This window comes from Carassius carassius, chromosome 46 (genome assembly GCF_963082965.1).
Source record: "Carassius carassius chromosome 46, fCarCar2.1, whole genome shotgun sequence".
Classification (NCBI taxonomy): domain Eukaryota; kingdom Metazoa; phylum Chordata; class Actinopteri; order Cypriniformes; family Cyprinidae; genus Carassius; species Carassius carassius.
Genome location: NC_081800.1, coordinates 4,224,824 through 4,243,792, shown reverse-complemented (window position 1 = coordinate 4,243,792; position 18,969 = coordinate 4,224,824). Strand labels below are relative to the sequence as shown.

Genomic DNA, 18,969 nt, shown 5'->3' with positions numbered 1-18,969 from the left:
TTGGGTAATTATACAAAAGTTTTGTACAAGAACAACATGAGTGTGAGTAAATTATGAATTTTCATTTTTAGGTGAACTATCACTTTAATAAAGGAACTTTATTTATGTTTCATTTGCTTTTCTTTTACACACATACAGAGCAACATTTGGCCTCAAAACTAGAAGGATCAGGGCCCATATTTATCAATCCTCTGAAAATGACTCAAGAATTCTGCTAAGAATTGACTTAAGTGTAAAAACATTCTTGGCTTAGAGCTGCACTTAAAAGTTAGTTATCAAGCATCTCAGTCATAATTTAAGCGAAGTGTAGGACAAAATCTTAAGCGTTGGTCTTAGAGTTGATTCACAACACTTTTGTGCCACAAACAGGATTTTTGGATGACAAAATATGCATGGACCAATCACTGAATAGATTTCATTATTAAAGAATATTCTTAGATAAAGTCACATTGAATGGTTAAATTCTTAATAGGAGTTTACATTCAACACACATTTGACAATAAAGAATTTTCAAGAGAATACTTTATGGTAAGGAAACGAATCGTCATCACAACCTTCATTTTAGGGTTAGGTCTGTAGACGATAGTATCGTGTATCGACGATAGTCAGAGATATCGCCTGTTGCTGATTTCTCTGATGACAGCAAGACGATTATTATTATTATCCGTCAAAAATAAAGGCGTCTATCTTTAGTGACGCAGCACGGAGAGCCGCTTCAGAGCCGCTGGTGAGTGGCAGTGATCAGCTCCGTAAAACGCACCGCAGACGTATGCAGTGTAAATAAGGGGTAAGCGATTTATTCATGATACAGTGTAGGTAGCTATGCGCTAACGCTATGATGTTTTTCTGGTAATGTAAATATTCTTTGCTTGTTTTCTGTTTGAATAACTGAGAAAATGCAACTGTTTAATTAACTACTCATCGTCAAACATTTCAAGAACATTATTCCTCTCCTCAGCACCATCACAAGTCCCTACTGGCAACTCCTAACCACTTGAGAGACCTCTTGAGTTGTCTTAAATAACTGGGAGAGTAATAGTGATTCTTAGCTTTAAGAAATTTGATAACTCGCTTTTATACTTAAGTTTCGAAAGTAGGAGTAAATTTAATGAATTCTCAGCACTTAGGACTAAAATGGCACGTTGAAAAGCTTGTTATATACGGGCCAGATCTCCAAACCAATCTTTTATCTTTCATTTATTTTCATTCCAATTCGGTGTCTTTTTATATGAAAACTGTGCTGTTAATCGCACATAGTGCCAAGCACAAAAGATCAAACGCTCTGCTCCGACTCGACAGGGACAAGTTTAATCTACTGGAGAACCCTAGTGAACTTCAGTGTCTCTTGGAGATGATGAAAAGTGTCTTCTTTTTCTTTTAAAGGAAACCATGTAGCAGATGAGACGATAATTGCAAGATGAGAAATTCAATGTTAGATGTTTCATGCATGTCTTTTTTTACGAAACTAGGGACATTCTCATCTGTCACACTTCAGGATTGAGGCATTTTGGTCTTTTTCACAGTTGACACGGCATTGAGGGGTGACGTGGAGACGAGAGGTCTAGGATGAGACCCTCAGATGACTGAGAATGACCTACAAACTTTTCTCGTTTCATGTAGGAAGGTCAAGAGAGGCAGGAAAAGAAAGTTTTTCTTTTTAATAATGTTTGAAAGTTGTTGGAAAGAGCAAAAGTCAAGATAAAATGGCTTTCACAGCTCATTTAACTTTTGTTTTCTGACACTGAGAGTGAAAATTGTATCCATCAGGAATTGAGTGGATCAAGAATGGCAAGATTTTGCAAAGGCTTTATTAATAGCAGCCTAAAAGATTATTTGGCTGTTGGTTAAAGTCAACATGAAATTAAAATTTTCCCCATTTATTTTCGAAATGCATGCATTGATCTTATAGTGAATGATTCATTCATGTATAGTTTTCTTTCTTTTTTTTCATAACTCGATTTTCCAGTAAAACAACAGACTTCTCTCTGGTGATGTATGCCAATCATTTTGTTTAAACTAAACCCCACCTCCACAATCAACTACATGCTCACATTCATTTTTGAGTGTCACGGCCACATCTCAACATCCAAATGATACATAGATGCATTTTCAACTTGGATGTAAGTCGCAATATGGAAGAAAAGATTTATTGCTACTTCCATTACGTTACCACTTTAACAATATCTAGACATAACCTGGTCAGGTAGAGAGTTGTTTCTGTTTTTATATTTTGATGAAAGATGAAGGCGACCAACATTTGTTTCTATGGAATAATGTTCGCTTATGATTTGTTTGACCAGGAAAACGTATTAAGAATGTAAAAATCATGATGATTTCATGTTGACTCTCAGTTAGGCTGAAGAGGGAGAAATATGAGTCATGTCAAAGACAAGACGCTCCAGTTATCTGGGCTGTTAAATGGCTGGTTTGGTGTATCGCTATGTACAGAGCACTGGACTCAAAGTAATGAGGAATTCTGTAAATTAATGCTGACAGAATTAACAAACACGAGCTCGCTAATATAAGTCGGTCAATATTCCCTAGTGCTTCAAAATTTCAAGAAAAGCTTTTGGAAACTGTTCTGAATATATTTCAACCACGGTCATCACTTATTGTTAAATCTAACACGTGGCGATTGGGTTTGCTCAAGTTGGTACACTCCTCAGCTTGTCTGTTCAGAAACCTGAAAATCAAACGTTACACTCAGATTGGCTGAATGTCACGCTAACATGGAACGACAGGAAACCTGTGCAGTGTAAGCAGTCGTTTTGGCTCTGCTCATGGGGATTTATTATCAGCACCAACTGAAAAAATGGGTCATCTGCAGTTCCCTGTAATTTAGCAGGAGCTGACACAAATTCATGAAATGGTCCCACCGGAAAACCAAAGTGCCTTAATCAACAGTAGTATGGAGATAAGGCAGAAGTGGGAACTGCATAACTCCGTTTTCATGAATTGGCCACACTTGGGCTCTGTTCCAAAAACACTTAACTGCCTAGGGCGGCATTTTAAGTCATCATACAGTAGGCACGCTCCCAACACGGAGGGAAGATCTTCCAAGATGCCTTGGAAAAAAAAAACAGCTGTAAAAATAAAATGAATATAATGTGTGTGGGTTGGTTTTATGCACATTACACTGTGTATTTAGCATTTTGCTAAATCAATTATGCCATAAACTTGAATTTGATGGATTTGTTCAACTGAAAGTTAGAGTTGAGATATGTGACATATCTTTGCTCATAGCCTTCAAATAATCACTTAATATGTTCTACTTGAGTTAATGTTAATGCTGAGTTAATGGAGCGTTCACATTTATTGCTGCTGAGTGAAAGTTTGCCTGTGAATTCAAGTCATTCTGATAGGAATCCATGCAATCAGGAGTTTCACATAAAGGCACATTCAACAAGCAGGCAAATTCAACAAACTTGCCTACAGAAAGCAATTTGTTTTGATAGACTTAAGTGTTTTGTGCTTCATTTGTCACCGCACTATTGACAATGGACCTTTTTTTCTGCACACACAATTTCACAAATATAACACACCTTTAGAAGGTTGTCAGTAGACATCCTTCTAGGATTTTAAACAAAGATCACAACCAGCTCGAATCTTAAGAGTGTGGATAATCAAATTTGAGTGTTTAGAAAGGCTATTCAACTGCTGCTTTCACACAACAGCACTGGCCTCAGTGTAGAAAATATATTTCAAGATATGTCAAAATTTCTGGACAGACAGAAAATCAGCACTATGAAGTGAGACGTGTCGACATGATAATATTTGAACAGCAGCTCTAAGCATACACAGCCTATATTCAAGGTGTCCGAGGCTTGATTACTGATGTAGCGTGTCATTCAATTCAAGTTGGAATTTCAAACCGAAATGTAGGACTTCTAGTCGTCAGTCACCATTCCTCACTTTTCTCAATAGCTCTTCAAACCTTGCAATGTGAATAAGCTCATTGTGTGAAGGCCAATGACTGGAGGCGGCAGTAAGACAAAGCCAGAGGACAGTCAAATTCAAACAAATTGCAACAGAAATATACAGAACAACTGTCAAGACGCTTACGTTTCCATGTTGTCTCCCTCGAGGACTGTCTGGACAGGCAGATATCCCAGGCGAGGGTGCTTGGCGAAATACTTCTTTGAGCGGAACTTGTTTTTTAAGACTTTGGTGAAATCTCGCATGTCTTCTCCTGAGGTGGTCTGAAAATGAGAGAGGCAGACAGATGATGGATGAGGAAGAGGATTTACTTTATTAAAAATTGTTCAGAAGCAACTTCAACACAATAAAACCTGAGAGTCACCAGTGGTTTGAACCCCCAGTATTACATTTTGCTGTGTAGGCGTTGGTAGAGAATATTTATTGACTTATATTTAACTCATATGTCTTCTAAGTAGGTGACATACAAACACACAATGGCATCATTACTTTTGCTGACAAATTGGAATTGAGGCTGAAGGTTCTCTCCATATTAACTCTGACCTGAAAACACAAGCTTCCACTCCTTTATATTTAGAAGGGTATAAATAATCAGCAGAGGTGTTAGCAGACACAAGCAGTTTTCACACAAGGGTTACACAGGTATACACATGCGTGTTTTAGGTCAGTTTGAGTGAAATGCATTATGACGATCCGTCCATCCACACTCATCTCATTCTCCATTTGTCTACTGAGCAGAGCATGGTGTTTCAGTCCAGGATTTTTCTGTACGAGTCACCACACAAAGTCTTCTTAATCTGTACATATTCACCAACCAAATCGTATTTCCCCTGCAGACTGGGAGACCAACCGAAAAACAAAGATGTGACAGCCCATGCATTACAGAGGGATTGTGTCTCTCCTGTTCGGTCTGCTGAACTCTCAAGTCAAGCCAAAGACCAACAGAACCCATGAATTCCAGACGTCATGAGCACACGAAAGTTCAGCATACTGGCTGAAAGCTTAGCTTAGTTTAAGCCTTTTGTGTAACAAACAGCAACTAGTAAAATACGAGTGTGGAGACAGAGTTTGTAACCGTAACTGTACAATATTGCTGTTCATCAGCACTTCCTGCAGACTGGGGCATTCATGCAGAATTCATTGTTTTTCTATTTTATGATGGGCGGCAACCAGCATTAAGTTGCAATACTGTCATCTGCTATGTTGGAGGGTCAACAAGTGTTACTGGAATGATATTTATACAGTATGTGAACTATTAACATGATATCAATACTTATTTTTTTAAATATCATGGATGTCATCAATAATGTTACATTGCAAAAAATACATAAGTCTTGTATGAGGCAATTATGGTGATTTTCATCGTTTTTGAGCTTGATCCTCCAAAACCTCATGATTTCAGTTATGTTATGTTATGTTACTTAAGTTTATGTGGCGGCCATCACGGCGTTTTCTGAAACGGCGTCCGGTCAGTCAATAGGAAGGAACGATTTAGTCATCCGGTTCCTCAGAGGAGCTAGGAGGCTGAATCCTCCCAGACCTCCATCAGTCCCTATGTGGGACCTCGCGGCGGTTTTGGAGGCCTTGAAGGGTCCCCCTTTTGAGCCTATCCAATCGGTTAGCCTTCAGCATCTGTCGTTCAAGACAGTATTCGTGTTGGCTCTCGCTTCTGTGAAGCGTGTGGGTGATCTGCACACGCTCTCTGTGAGCCGGTCGTGCTTGGAGTTTGGGCCCAATGACTCAAGGGTCATACTCAAACCTAGGCACGGTTATGTGCCGAAATCCCTCAACACGCCGTTTCGGGCTCAGGTTATTGCCCTGTCTGCCCTGCCGGTGTCAGGGGAGGATGGATACTCGAGTCTTCTTAGCCCTGTTAGGGTTTTAAGAGCTTATGTGTCTCGCTCTGCTGCCTTTCGGCAGACGGAGCAGCTGTTTGTCTCGTTCGGTGGACGTTCCAAGGGAATGGCTGTTTCGAGACAAACTCTATCCAGATGGATAGTTGACGCCATAGCGTTAGCTTACGCTTCCAGGGGCCTTCAGTGCCCGTTGGGCGTCAGAGCACACTACACAAGAGGCGTCGCCTCGTCGTGGGCGTGGTCTACTGGGATCTCCTTGCAGGATATATATATGGCAGCAGGTTGGGCCTCGCCGTCTACATTTATCAGGTTCTATAACCTGGAGGTCCCCGCCTTGCAAGCAAGGCTGCTGGCGGTATAGCCGAATCAGGGCCCTGAGGGGAATTCTGAGTTCACGAGCGATATGCGCTGCCGACTGTTATATGGGCAGTATTGCGTAAGACCCGCATTGCCACATTGGTCAGGCCTTGCCTCGGCTGTGTGATGTCATATTGCCGCATCTACGGATGCTGCTAGATATAGGACGGAGGGCTTTTTCCCTTTTCTGTCCTGGACTCTCTGTGAGTCCCTCAGGTGACTGTGCACTGTAAATCCTGGGCGTTGCTTCAGGTTTATTGGTGTGTGATCCCTGCGCGCACAGCATTTTACATTGGGTCCCCTTAGCGTCTTAGCTAAGACGCAGTACGAGAGAGCTCTCGTAAGAGAACGTACTCGGTTACTAAACGTAACCTCGGTTCTCTCTAGAAGAGCGAACGAGTACTGCGTTCTCTGCCGTGCGCACGATTCACTCTGGTTCGCTTCGGCGGTGAAATAAATCAGGTGAGTCAGCCTTTTCGAGCTCCTTTTATAGGTTGGGCCACACCCGTTTCGGCGGGAAGTGGCAAGAAGGGCGCGAAGCGCCCTTATTGGTCTGATGTTGCATCAGCCCGCGCTCGATAGGCTGTGCAGTTGCCGCAGAACAAGCCAATGAGCGAACGAGCCGTCTCGCCTATGGCTGTGTACTGCTGCAAATGCGCTTTACAAAAATACAAAATTAAGGATAATTTTTTGCTTCAGTATTTCGTGAAAAGAGACTTTTCCCGTAGCGTCTTAGCTAAGACGCAGTACTCGTTCGCTCTTCTAGAGAGAACCAAGGTTACGTTTAGTAACCGAGTACGTTTTCAATGGTGAAAAAGAAAGAAAAAAAATCAAACAGAAAAATATAATGATGTCAGTCAACGTGAATAAATAGTGTTTTTTTCCCCATGTTTGGGTGGAGTTTTCATTTTAGAAAGGGCTGAAGATCCCGAACAACACATTACTCATTTACTCTGACACTGGGCTAAAAATAAACTCTTTGTATCCCACAACTAATAAAAACCATATCACAACAACATAAAGCAATATTACCACAATGAAAAAGCAATAACTGCGTAACAGCTCAACTGAGGGCCACAAAGGCATATTCTGTTCAATATTGATCTTCTGCTCTCTGAATACTGATGACAGTATTTACTGTTGAATCGAAGGTAAATTTGGTTTATAGTTATGCGTGTGTGTGTGTGTTTCTGGGATATGTTGGTTTGAAAGGAAAAGAAAGTAGTATCAAGTCCAGATGGTGGCAACTGAATGTCAGAAGTCAACTAGATGAACTCTAGAACCAGCATTATTGACAAACTATTTTCCTGTTTGACACTGTTAAGCTGCTTTAACACAACCAGTATTGTATAAAGCACTATATAAATAAAGATGACTTGACTTAAAAGGCATTCTCTTCCTGTCAATATAAAGGTATGTTGACATTTTTACAACTGCTGGTGGTCCGTGTGATAGAAATCTGAGTGATGAATTCAGGATTACTGCTGCACAGCTGAAAAACAGAGTGAACAAATGACCAGACAGAGATGAAGAAATGAGAGTTTAAAACAATAAATCAAAAAACAATAAATCAGTCACTTCATAATGTTACATAGCAGGCTGGTGGGCTCCAGTTTCTAGCTCGGCACGGTTATAAAACAATTAGTTCATCTCGAGTCATTTTTTAGGCCAAGTGTCTTTGTTTGTGCATTCAACCTTTAACTGTATCACTGTACCAATTTCTCTCTAGAATCACAATTTTAAAGTGCTCATGTTGTAAAACATTGTTATTTGCAAAGTAAAATTAGTTGTATAGTGTTGGAAAAGTCACTCAATATTAACAACTTCTTTATAGAACTGTTGTATAAAAGTTATGTTACACTTGTGATTGATATTCTGGGGCCAGAGGTACTTTTACGTGATGCTTCATAGAACAGCACCAGAAACTTATTACAGAGTAACCTGGGGTTAAATGCTTTGTTGAAGGTCACAATAGTGGCTCACTGTTAGCAGAGATTAAACAAGGAACATTCTAGTTACCCAGATTCAACAGCCAATACAATGGCCTGTATTGTTAATTTCTGTAATGTTTGGATATGTGCATATGCTAATAAGCTTTAAGAACTACATAGCCTGTTTTTCTAGGGGTGGGAATCTTTTGATACCTCATGATTTGATTCAAACTGATTATAACATGTAATAAGAAATACTACAGAAACTGAATATTCATATGTAAAACTAAAACACTGCATAGTCTTCACTGTATGAATAAGAAGAGCGATTTTCTCTATTTTTGTTTTTGTTTTGTTTGATTAACATTAATGATCAGATGGCAACAAAGTTTCTCCTGTTACTTTAAGAAACAGATGTACGGTTCCTATATACTGATATACGTACATGTGAGTTTTTCTGAACTGTTTGTGTTCACTTAGGAAATAACTGACTATATTTACATTAATAAACCACACAATGGTTATTTTGGCATAATTATGTGTGTATTTGACCATTTAAGTCCAATAAGCCATGAAAAAAGATTAATTCACAATAGCATCATGGCAATCAGTGTGCAGTCTGGGTGTGTGTATGTGTGTGTGTGTGTGTGTGTGTCTGTCTGTCTGTCAATCCATATTGAGTTATTTTTCACTAATAACTCTATTTAACCCTGTGCACATCCTAAATTCTCTATAATTGCATGCACGAGAGCATCACATTGAGTTCTTTTCCACAGCTTATTGTGCTTAAAAACATGTCACACTCTTTTTCATTCATGCATTTTTCTTTATCAATGTTATATGTCAATAACTGTACCTCGAAGTTACAATTATTAAAAAAAGAAAACATTATAAAACATTAGAAAATATTTTTTTGAAATTTGTAAATCAATGCAAATTGACAGAAAATAGAATCGCAATTCATATGTGAATCGCTTTATTCCCCCACTCGAGTGGAGTGAGGCTGGTGGAGTTAATGATAATGAGTGACATCTGCGCCACTCGCCGATCTCAAGTCCCACAGAGGAGCTCCGGAAGGATAAGGATCTGACTTGTGGCGTTCAGGATCCCTTGCAGAGTTAGAACCCATACACTTTTGTCTAACCACTTTAATCTGGAGCTGAACTATGTAGCAGAAGGTCGACACACATTTGAGAACCCTTCACTCAGCCATCAATATTATTAACGAAAAGGCAACATTTCTTTACTCATGTGCCCGTTTGGATTGTTTTTAAGTTGTATCATTATTCGGTCTAATTTCACTGAAGCTGAATAGAGGAAAAATACCTTTCTTTACCTTTTATCATGCTAATCAATGACAGTGACAGCTTTTCAATTTTACGCTCTGAAACTGAACTGTTGAATTGAACACCTTAAATTCCAGGTTTCACAGAGCTTGTGTTGTGGAGGTGGGAGGAAATCTGCCGTTGACGCTAATAGATCAAGGCCCTCTGAGTTTTAACTACTCTCCATCTGGCCTGCAGCGCTGGAGGAGAAACAAACCTTCACCATTACTCTCATACCATGAGCTCCTGTTCACCGTCCACACATCTCAGTCCATCTGGAATAAAAACTGAATGCATGTGCTCTTCCAAAGAGTAGTTAGCAGGGTTACACCTTCTATGAGAGATACAATTCTACGGCAGCTTTGAATGTGTCCTTCACTGAATTAAAAATCAACTTTATACACAATATTTTTGTTAAATACTGTGCTGTTAGCTTATTACAATATTGCTAGCTTAGCTTATTAGTCACATGCCCAGACCAAGACCTACAGCTGAAATCAATCGACTTAAATCTTCATCTGCTTCACACGAGTAGCCACCTGTAGTTTTCTTGTTGGTGTTAGCAAAAATAAAATAAAAAATCCACAAAAACAGGCTGATAAAGGTGGAATAAAAACAAAAGAATAATGATAAAAGAATAAAGCGGATAATGTGTCATACCTGGCGGAGGTGTGAAAGACTCGTTTGGTGAGAACAATAGAACAATGAATCGGGGATTTGTCACAGACAAAAACACAGTCAGAGCACATATGAGTGTTTACATGTGAGATCTTACAGAGATGACAAGTGCCATAAATCAATCTGATTAGCCTTCTCTAAAAACACACATGACATGGCCTTAGAAAATATTTCATAAAATTCACAGTTTTACAGATCAGATTATGAAATTTCTAATGAAGTTTCGACAGACTTGTGGCTTTAGCTACACTGTATTTCTAAACTCATATCTTACATCAACAATTTTTTAAATGCATTTAAAAAATATGTTTTTAATATTTTTATTTTAGTTTTTATGTTTGAGCTTATATATCTCTATTATCATAACAGTCTGAGTTATTCTGATTCCTGAACAATAAACTTTGAAGTGTCAGCTTTGTGAAAAAATGTTGATTATGTATCTAGTCAGAAAGAATCATGAGCAGAAACCTTTTTATTTTGGGTATGTCATTTCTGTCTCCATGCCAAAAAAGGGGGGTGACTAGTATTTGTATATATAAAATTCTTTAATTTACAAGTGTCATGTTTGTGATTTTTATTCATGTAAGCGATAGCTTCTGAACTTTAAATCAAAACATATTCGTGATTTTATGACATCAATTACTACTTCATAATATTTATTCAAAAACACAAGTACTGTATTTTTCGGACTATAAGTAGCACCTGAGTATAAGTCGCATCAGTCCAAAAATACACGTCATGACGAGGAAAAAAAACATATATAAGTCGCACTGGACTATAAGTCGCATTTATTTAGAACCAAGAACCAAGAGAAAGCATTACCATCTACAGCCACGAGAGGGCGCTCTGGGGTAGACTACAGGAGCACAGAGCAGCATAGAGCGCCCTCTCGCGGCTGGAGACGGTAATGTTTTCTCTTGGTTCATATCTCTTAGTTCATTTCTCTTGGTTCATGTCAAATTAATTTTGATAAAAAAGTCGCACCTGACTATAAGTCGCAGGACCAGCCAAACTATGAAAAAAAGTGCGACATATAGTCCGGAAAATATGGTATCTTAATGTGACTGCTGACTCTATTGCTGACTCTACACTCTGTACTTGCATTCTCAGAGTGAATGCGGTGAACCAAAACAGTGAATCTAATCACCATTCAGGCAAACATTTGCTTTAAGAATGATCTTATCGCTTGCAAACCCTGAGAATATGTGAGTTATTCGTCTTATTGGCAAGACACATCGGCATCATTTTTGTATCAGGCCAATGTTGTTTTGACTTTTTTAAGCCTTTATCAACTGATTCCAATGATGCTCTGATAATACTGTGCATTCCAATTGCTGCGTTTGATGTCAGCAGACAGGAAGACATCTCACTAGGTTTTGGAACAGAGCCACAGCTGTTCCACTACTGAATGCCCACAGTAATGTCCATTCATGCAAAACCTCTCTTTTATGAGCTCCAATTTGCGAGCGTCATTACACATACCTTGATTTGATGGGTAGAGAGAGAGAGAGAAAGTATGAGAGGGGTAGAGGTTCTGGTGCTGCTAACTCACCGGTGTGCAGTACTCAACCATGGGGTAGTTGAGTTTATGACCCTTCGCTGTGCGACCAGAGAAGAAACAACTCTGGCAAACGTCATAGTTGAAGTGCTTCAAACTGCGATATCTAGAAAGACAGAAAGAAAACACTGACAATTAGTATGATAGCCTTTCATTGAAGCACTTCAATGAAGACTGAATATTTTTGACAAGGTCTTTTGGGGTTTTACACGCCATTCTGTAGTTTCGTCAAACTATTATCCACTTGTTATTCCACTATTATTCAGTTTGTCTGAAACTGACAGTCCTCTTGAGAATACTGACTCCAGTCGTGCCACGCTTGATTCAGTAACATCATTACCACACAGTTTAGAAGTGTTTTTATTCCACAGATTTTCCTCATATACATGTAAATTGAGTGTGGAGGAAGACAGCACAGAGTGTGTTGTTTGTTTTTGGTTTCTTCAATCGAATTTAATTCCTCCAGTGTGCAATATTTCCACCGCACTGCCACATAAATGATGTGACACTAAAAAGATGCTGCATTTTCCAAAACAGCTCCCTTTCTCTCTCTGGGGCGGCCCATCTGAAAGCTCAATATAACACTGAGGCCCCTGCTGAGAACGACTAAACATCACACCATCAGTACTTCAGCCAAGACCTCTTATATTAGCCTCTGCAAGATCAATGCAGGATAACACAAATATTATAAAACTGACCTAAAATCCAATTTGATGAATTTTCAAGATATTGAAAAAATTATTTCTTGCATTTTGCAAGACTTTGCATGTTACAGTGATTTTGCAGCAGATAATGGATGCCCTAAGGCACAACAAAACAACAACATAAATAATAATAATAATAATAATAAAAGTATAAAATAACACTTTAATTAAATTAATTTAAGCACTTAATAAACACTGAAATAAATTTTTATGTTTTTTTTGCTTTTATTTTTAATATTTCTTTATCAACTTTGACATGGTGATTATGAAAATCACATAACTTTTTTTGTGTATCATTAACAGGGCTCATAAAAATGAAAAAAATAAATAAATAAAATTAAAGTATATATATATATATATATATTAGGGGTGTAACGGTACGCAAAAATTACGGTTTGGTACGTAACTCGGTTTTAAAGTCACGGTTCGGTTCATTTTCGGTACAGTAAGGGAAAGAAATGCAAACATTAAACTGCAGGTTGTTTATTACTATAAACTTTTTTTAACAATTTGTTTACACTTTTTTTAAAATACTTTTTAATAAAATAAATAATAAAATATAATTTATAATAAAATAAAAAAAAGAATAAGAAATAAAATACTGCTGCAAAGTTAAATACTCTCAGTCTCAAACCAATATCATATAATAAAATATAATGAAAAATATAAATAAATAACTATGATTACAGTGCAGCATTACCAATCCCAGCTTGTAGGCCTGCTCATACTTAAAAAAATATATATAACTTTTCCAAAGTGTAAAGTGCAGCATCAACCGTTTCAGTTTTTAGACCTGCTCAGATTTCGTTATAGCGTTGGACCGATCGGAATTAAGAGCAAAGGTCTGTTTAAATGCCGACGGGAGCTGCGTTTGAATTACAATAGTTTTTTTCCTAGTTGAAGTGATGTTCACACTCACGTGATGCCTTTTGAAAACCTTAGGCCGGTGACACACTGGCATATTGCACATCTCAAACATAGTCTATTTTGCCGTCAATACTGTTGACAGTGTCCTTTATCAGTAGGCTTTATATTTATGCTCAACATGAAGTATAGATATTGTTGTCATGAAGACAAGATCCTGGTCTGTCGGCGGTCTCCCTCTATGTCACCTACAGCAGCAGCGCGCCAGCGCCGCGTCAGGAACGATTCTGGTGTGTAAAGACACAGAAAACGCGAAGCAACTGACACGCAGCAGAAACGCTACGCTCACGCCACGCAGCCAGTGTGTCACCGGCCTTAGAATCAGCTACAGGGCGGGATTTGCGCTGAACGCGGAGACTTACGCTACTTAATATGTTCGTTTGGAAACACAAAAATGTACTTATGTTCCACACACAAAATATTGCATTCGGTCATTCGGTACACACGTGCATCGTACCGAAACCCCTGTACCGAAACGGTCCGGTACGAATACACGTACCGTTACACCCCTACTATATATATATATATATATATATATATATTATTATTATTATTATTGATGTTGTTGTGCAAAGCAGTAATCAAAGCAAAAGGTGGCTACTTTGGAGAACCTAGAATATGACACATTTTCAGTTGTTTCACACTGTTTTGTTATGTATATAATTCCACGTGTTAATTCATAGTTTTGATGCCTTCAGTGTGAATCTACAATTTTCATAGTCATGAAAATAAAGAAAACTCTTTGAATGAGAAGGTGTGTCCAAACTTTTGGTCTTTACTGTATATATGTTGACAATTTATGCACGCTAATCTGTTATCACCCAAAAGTGTATGTTGGATGATTTTTGTCAGATAATGTTCTGGAATGCTCCAGACAGCAATAGAATATTAAAGAGCATTCCAAAATGTTACAGAAACTTCTAGAATGTTCCCATCCTTACAAAAAAAAAAAAAACTGCACTAAACATAACTAATGATAGAAGTTCAAATTTACCTGATCTATAATATTTAAATATAGATGCTATGTGAAAATAAATAGTACAATAATAATTAGAACCACAGAATTACAGAAGAACCATAAAAATGTAAGTGAAACAAAGTTTTGTCACATTGTGTAACAGTTCTAAATAATAATAATAATAATAGGAATAAATTACGACAAATATTTTAAGTGATACAGTTAATCAATAAAAAGGCATGACTTGGACTTTTTTTAAATGATGTCATAATTCATTATAAATATATCTTTTATGATTTTGTTGCTGCCATTTGGTTTTATTTCATTTGTATGGCTGTTAAAGTCAATATTAACACATGATAAATTAAATATCAACACTGTTCGTTTTCCCCTCATCAATGTCAGTTCCAAAACAGTATCCAACCAATCAGAAGACGCTGGAGGCGGGGCAAGTGCTGAAAGATTTTGTTATGGTAGCAAGTAGTAATGGCAATGGTTTTATTTGACAGAAACATGCTGTTTTTCTTTTTTTTGTGTGTGAGCTGCGTTTTGGATTTTTAGATGCAAAGATGTGTTCTGTCCGTTAAGTGTGGACCAGGTTGTTTAGTCATTTAGCGTTCAACTGAAAGTCCAATTGAAATGAAGTAATTAAACTTTGAATAGACAGGACACTTATTTCTAGGAGAGCCAAGAAAGGTGAGTGAGGGGTTATATCGCTTAAGACAAAATGAACTTGGGTCACTCATGCTAGACCGCGTCTCTGACAACAGCATTAGTTTACAAGAGCACTTGTAAAAAGTCATTTGCTGGAGCTAAGGGAATACAGCTTAACCATCAGCCATGGCAAAATCACTGTAATGCCCAGCCTCTAGTGGATTACTGCTAACTGTTAATTTGCTAAACAATTCATTACATTTGTACGACTCTGTAAGTGAACTCATCAATTTAACAGAATAATGCCTCAAGATTTCTTCTCCACAAAGGTTTATTTTTATTTTTTCAACATTCTCAATAAACCCAACTTGACTGACTCAGACTTTATTTTTCTCTGTTTCTCTCTCTTGTTCCATTTAGTCTTCTCTACATACTATCCATCACTGACAAAACCCGGTCCATATCTCCTCCTGTAAACGTCCGACTGAATCTCTGCCTCAAAGAAACATCTCAGAAAACAAGATGGTGTGGTCTGATGCGCTCAGTCCTCCAGAGACAGAGGAGGCTGTCAGTGTGACCCAGCCAGAGATATGGCAGAATTAACAGTAATGCACAGCATTATGTATGGATGGATGACATTCAGAAAGGTCAGCACCTCTTGTGACAGGAGCACACAGTGACTGTTTAAAATACACAATAGTGTCATTGTGCTGCACTGTTTCTTCAGTTCCTCATAATGTACAGTCAACCAGTCATTATCGTCAAATCAACCTCTATGGTGTGTGTGTGTGTGTGTGTGTGTACCTGAAGCCCACGATGGGGAACTCTTTACAGATATTGCACTTGGCCTGGTGTTTGGCCGTTTCTGCTGCTGCCACTCTGTGCAGGACCGGAAGCCAAACCATCGACTGCGGCTCCAGCCTCATCCAATCAATAAACTGCCCGGGCTCCAGCTCCACCTTATTGGTCACCTGAGAACAGAGAGTAAGCACAGGCAGCCAATCAGGGAGGGATTTCAGAAAGCCCATAAACAGCCTGAGCGAACACCTCATAAACAATGCAGCCTGTCTGAAATCAAGATGATGGACGGAGCATTTTCTACTAGACCACCATAAATGACTGTCAATCGCACGGCTGCATTTATAGAGATATAACAGCCTCATAAATATTTCTGTGAAGACGGAGCATTCAGTGATTCAGTCTCACTGCCTGCAGTTACCGGGTGATTTTAACCAGTGCAATACTAGGACTATTAGCTAACTGTATGCAAATAACATTTCATTTGTCATACAGCCAATCTTAGAATTCTCAATTTTCATTTTTGAACTATCCCTTTAACATAAAGTATTTAATGATTATTCTATTTTTATAAGCAGCTTGTATTTTAATGTTTATCCTGTCTGTCTTCCATTGTAAGTTCATTTCCTGGAGCATTCCTGTCATTTTTTGAACTCTGTGGTAAACAAATTCACATATTTCAAATCAACATAACAAATGCAAATAAATTATCAAATAAGAAGGGATTTTGGCAGGAATGTTTCCGTTGTTCAGTAGCACGATTCTTGGCAGCAATGCCAGCAGTGGAATTTACCCATGTAAGAGTCTTTAAATGTCACTTAGCATTGAGACAGACACACACACACACACACACACACACACAGAGCACGTCTGAGACAATGAATGTCTGCAGATCTACACTTTTTTTGAGGCTGTGATGTCATAGCCTACAGCTCTGAACTCTGACTTGTTGACGTGTTTTGTGCTCTTACATTTCCCATCAGACATTCATGAGCAACCAGAGAAACTTAATGTTTGGGCGATTCCATCCATCAGCACTGTAAAGGGGTTCAGGTGAGACACTGTCCTGACTGTCTGTCTGTCATCCCTCCACTCGCCTGTCTTTCAGCATTCGTTTATGTCCTCTCTTTTAGCTTTCATCTGCAGTGTTGCTCAGCAATGTGTCCATCTCCTCTGACACTCACACCTAGCCTTTATTTCCAGTTTCCTGTCTTTTTCTCCTCTCTGCAGAGGTGACATCTCTTCCTGTCAATCACTTCTGATTGGATCTGTCCTCTTCATCCCCACACATTTATCAATGGAAATTTCTCTCTCTTCAAAATATTTCAGATTTGACACTCTGTGTCAGAGAGCAATCAAACCACTGAGAACTGACAGACAGATTGATGGATGAAAAGACAGGGTAGACAGACAAATGGACAGAACTTACAATGATAGAACAATAGAACTAGATAGTTTGATGGATGGATGGATGGATAGATAGACAAAGAGAAAGACAAATAGAAAACAAAAAAGTCAGATGTACAGACAGAAAAAGAGAGATACAAAAACAAACAGAAGAAAAGAGAGACAAAGATAGAGAGAAATAAAGGCAGGTAAATGGAGAGACAGACAGGCACAGAGACAGATGGATGAACAGAATGTCCTGTACGAATGTTCAGAAACCACGATCCAAGGAGCAAAAGCTTCAAAGGGGTGACTCCCCATCCCCCTTCTCTTTTAAAGTATGTATTTATAGCCTCCAGTCTAACTGCTGTAGGATTTACACTAGCAAAATGACTGGAGGACAAAAATATGAACACTCATGCTGACAACACCATTAACACACACAGTCTTCTGAGACGTAATGCGAGGATATCATGAGCAGACGCCTTGAATAATTCACACTGTTCTTTCACTGAATAGGACATCAGTCATAAACACAGACATATCAGAGTTAAACACACATGTTGTGTTTGTGTGAGTGTGTGTTCACGCACATGCTGGAAGCAGCTGCGGACGCTGGGCTCGATGTTGCTCCCGCCGAAGGCCGCCACCTCGCCCAGCTGTCGAGGGATCTGAATGGCATCATGCAGCAGAAGACCCAACTGCCTCTGATCACACGTCTCACCCACCGATGACACCTGATTAAACAGACCTGACAGAGACACAAACAAACACAGGAAATCATCTATAAAGTGTTTAAAAGGCAAACTCCTTTCCATTTACAATGCATTAGAAAACGTTGAGAGATGTTGCAAAAGACGTGAGCACAATGGCCAAAGATGTCCTTCTAGCCCAAGTTTACATAAAAAAAAACTGGAAAAGCAGAGCAGTAGAGTGCAGAATCACGTTCTGTGTGAACGGCCCCTGAGAGATAAGAAACTGAGAACCCTGATGGATGCATGGACATGTAAACGGTAATATCTATTTCGTATTCATGGATAGATAGCCATACAGAAAAATAAACTGACAGAGACAGACAGAAAAATGTGGTAACTACCCACCTTGGATTGATGGATGAACAATATGAACAAGACTACTGTCAGTAGTCTTGCAGCTGAATTTTAAACCAAAAATGTTAAGTACCGTAATAAAGTGAGTTGCAATAATCTAATCGAGAAAAAATAAAAACATGAATAAGCTTCTCCAAGTCTATACGTGCTATGAAAGGCTTGATAATTCTTAATTGGTAGAAGCTAACCTTGTCAACTTCACTAATTTGAGAGTTAAATTTTAAAGCACTATTACAGATCACACCCATTTTTTTTACTTGATTTTTCCTAAAAGGGCTAAGCGTTCCAAGGTTAACTCCAGCCATATCGCTCATTTCAGAAGGACCAAATATAATAATCTCTGAAAAAAAAAGGGGTCCAGGGTGCTCAAGGAGTTAAAAAAAAAGGGTTTTGTTGAAGGTGCTCTTTGGGGTCGGGAATTCAGTAAAAATGTAGTAGAAAGAAATCCAAGGCACTCTTCTTTAGAAAATTATAAAAAGCCTTTATTGGACTGGCTATTTCATGTTAGAAAATAAAAGACATTGGGGAAAACCAACCCACGCGTAGCGGCACAAACAGCCTTCTACAGGGTATGTTTTCCAATCAAACAATTTACTCTTTTATAGATGCTGATTAGAAACACCTGAATGACAAATTACATGCACGTACAAAGAAGGTCCACTAGGAGGTTACATAGCAACAAAGGGCATATCCCAAAAAGGGACTGAAATCTATTTCTTCATTCAAACCAGGGTATACAGTGGCCTGTAACTCATATATATAGAATGTTTCTCTCTGTAGAAGTAATTTTAAACG

General features: G+C 38.5%; 1 protein-coding gene across 4 annotated transcripts in view; it reads right to left on the bottom strand.

Annotated features, from left to right (window-relative positions):
• Positions 1–18,969, bottom strand: part of LOC132129571 (utrophin-like) — a 150,860-nt gene that overhangs the window by 25,985 nt on the left and 105,906 nt on the right. For all 4 annotated transcript variants that reach the window (XM_059541200.1, XM_059541199.1, XM_059541198.1 and 1 more), the window contains 4 exons: positions 17,659–17,816; positions 15,686–15,852; positions 11,636–11,747; positions 4,063–4,199 (listed from right to left, as the gene is read on the bottom strand). In XM_059541200.1, the coding sequence (XP_059397183.1) occupies positions 4,063–4,199; positions 11,636–11,747; positions 15,686–15,852; positions 17,659–17,816 (574 nt within the window). The remainder of the gene's footprint in view (positions 1–4,062; positions 4,200–11,635; positions 11,748–15,685; positions 15,853–17,658; positions 17,817–18,969) is intronic.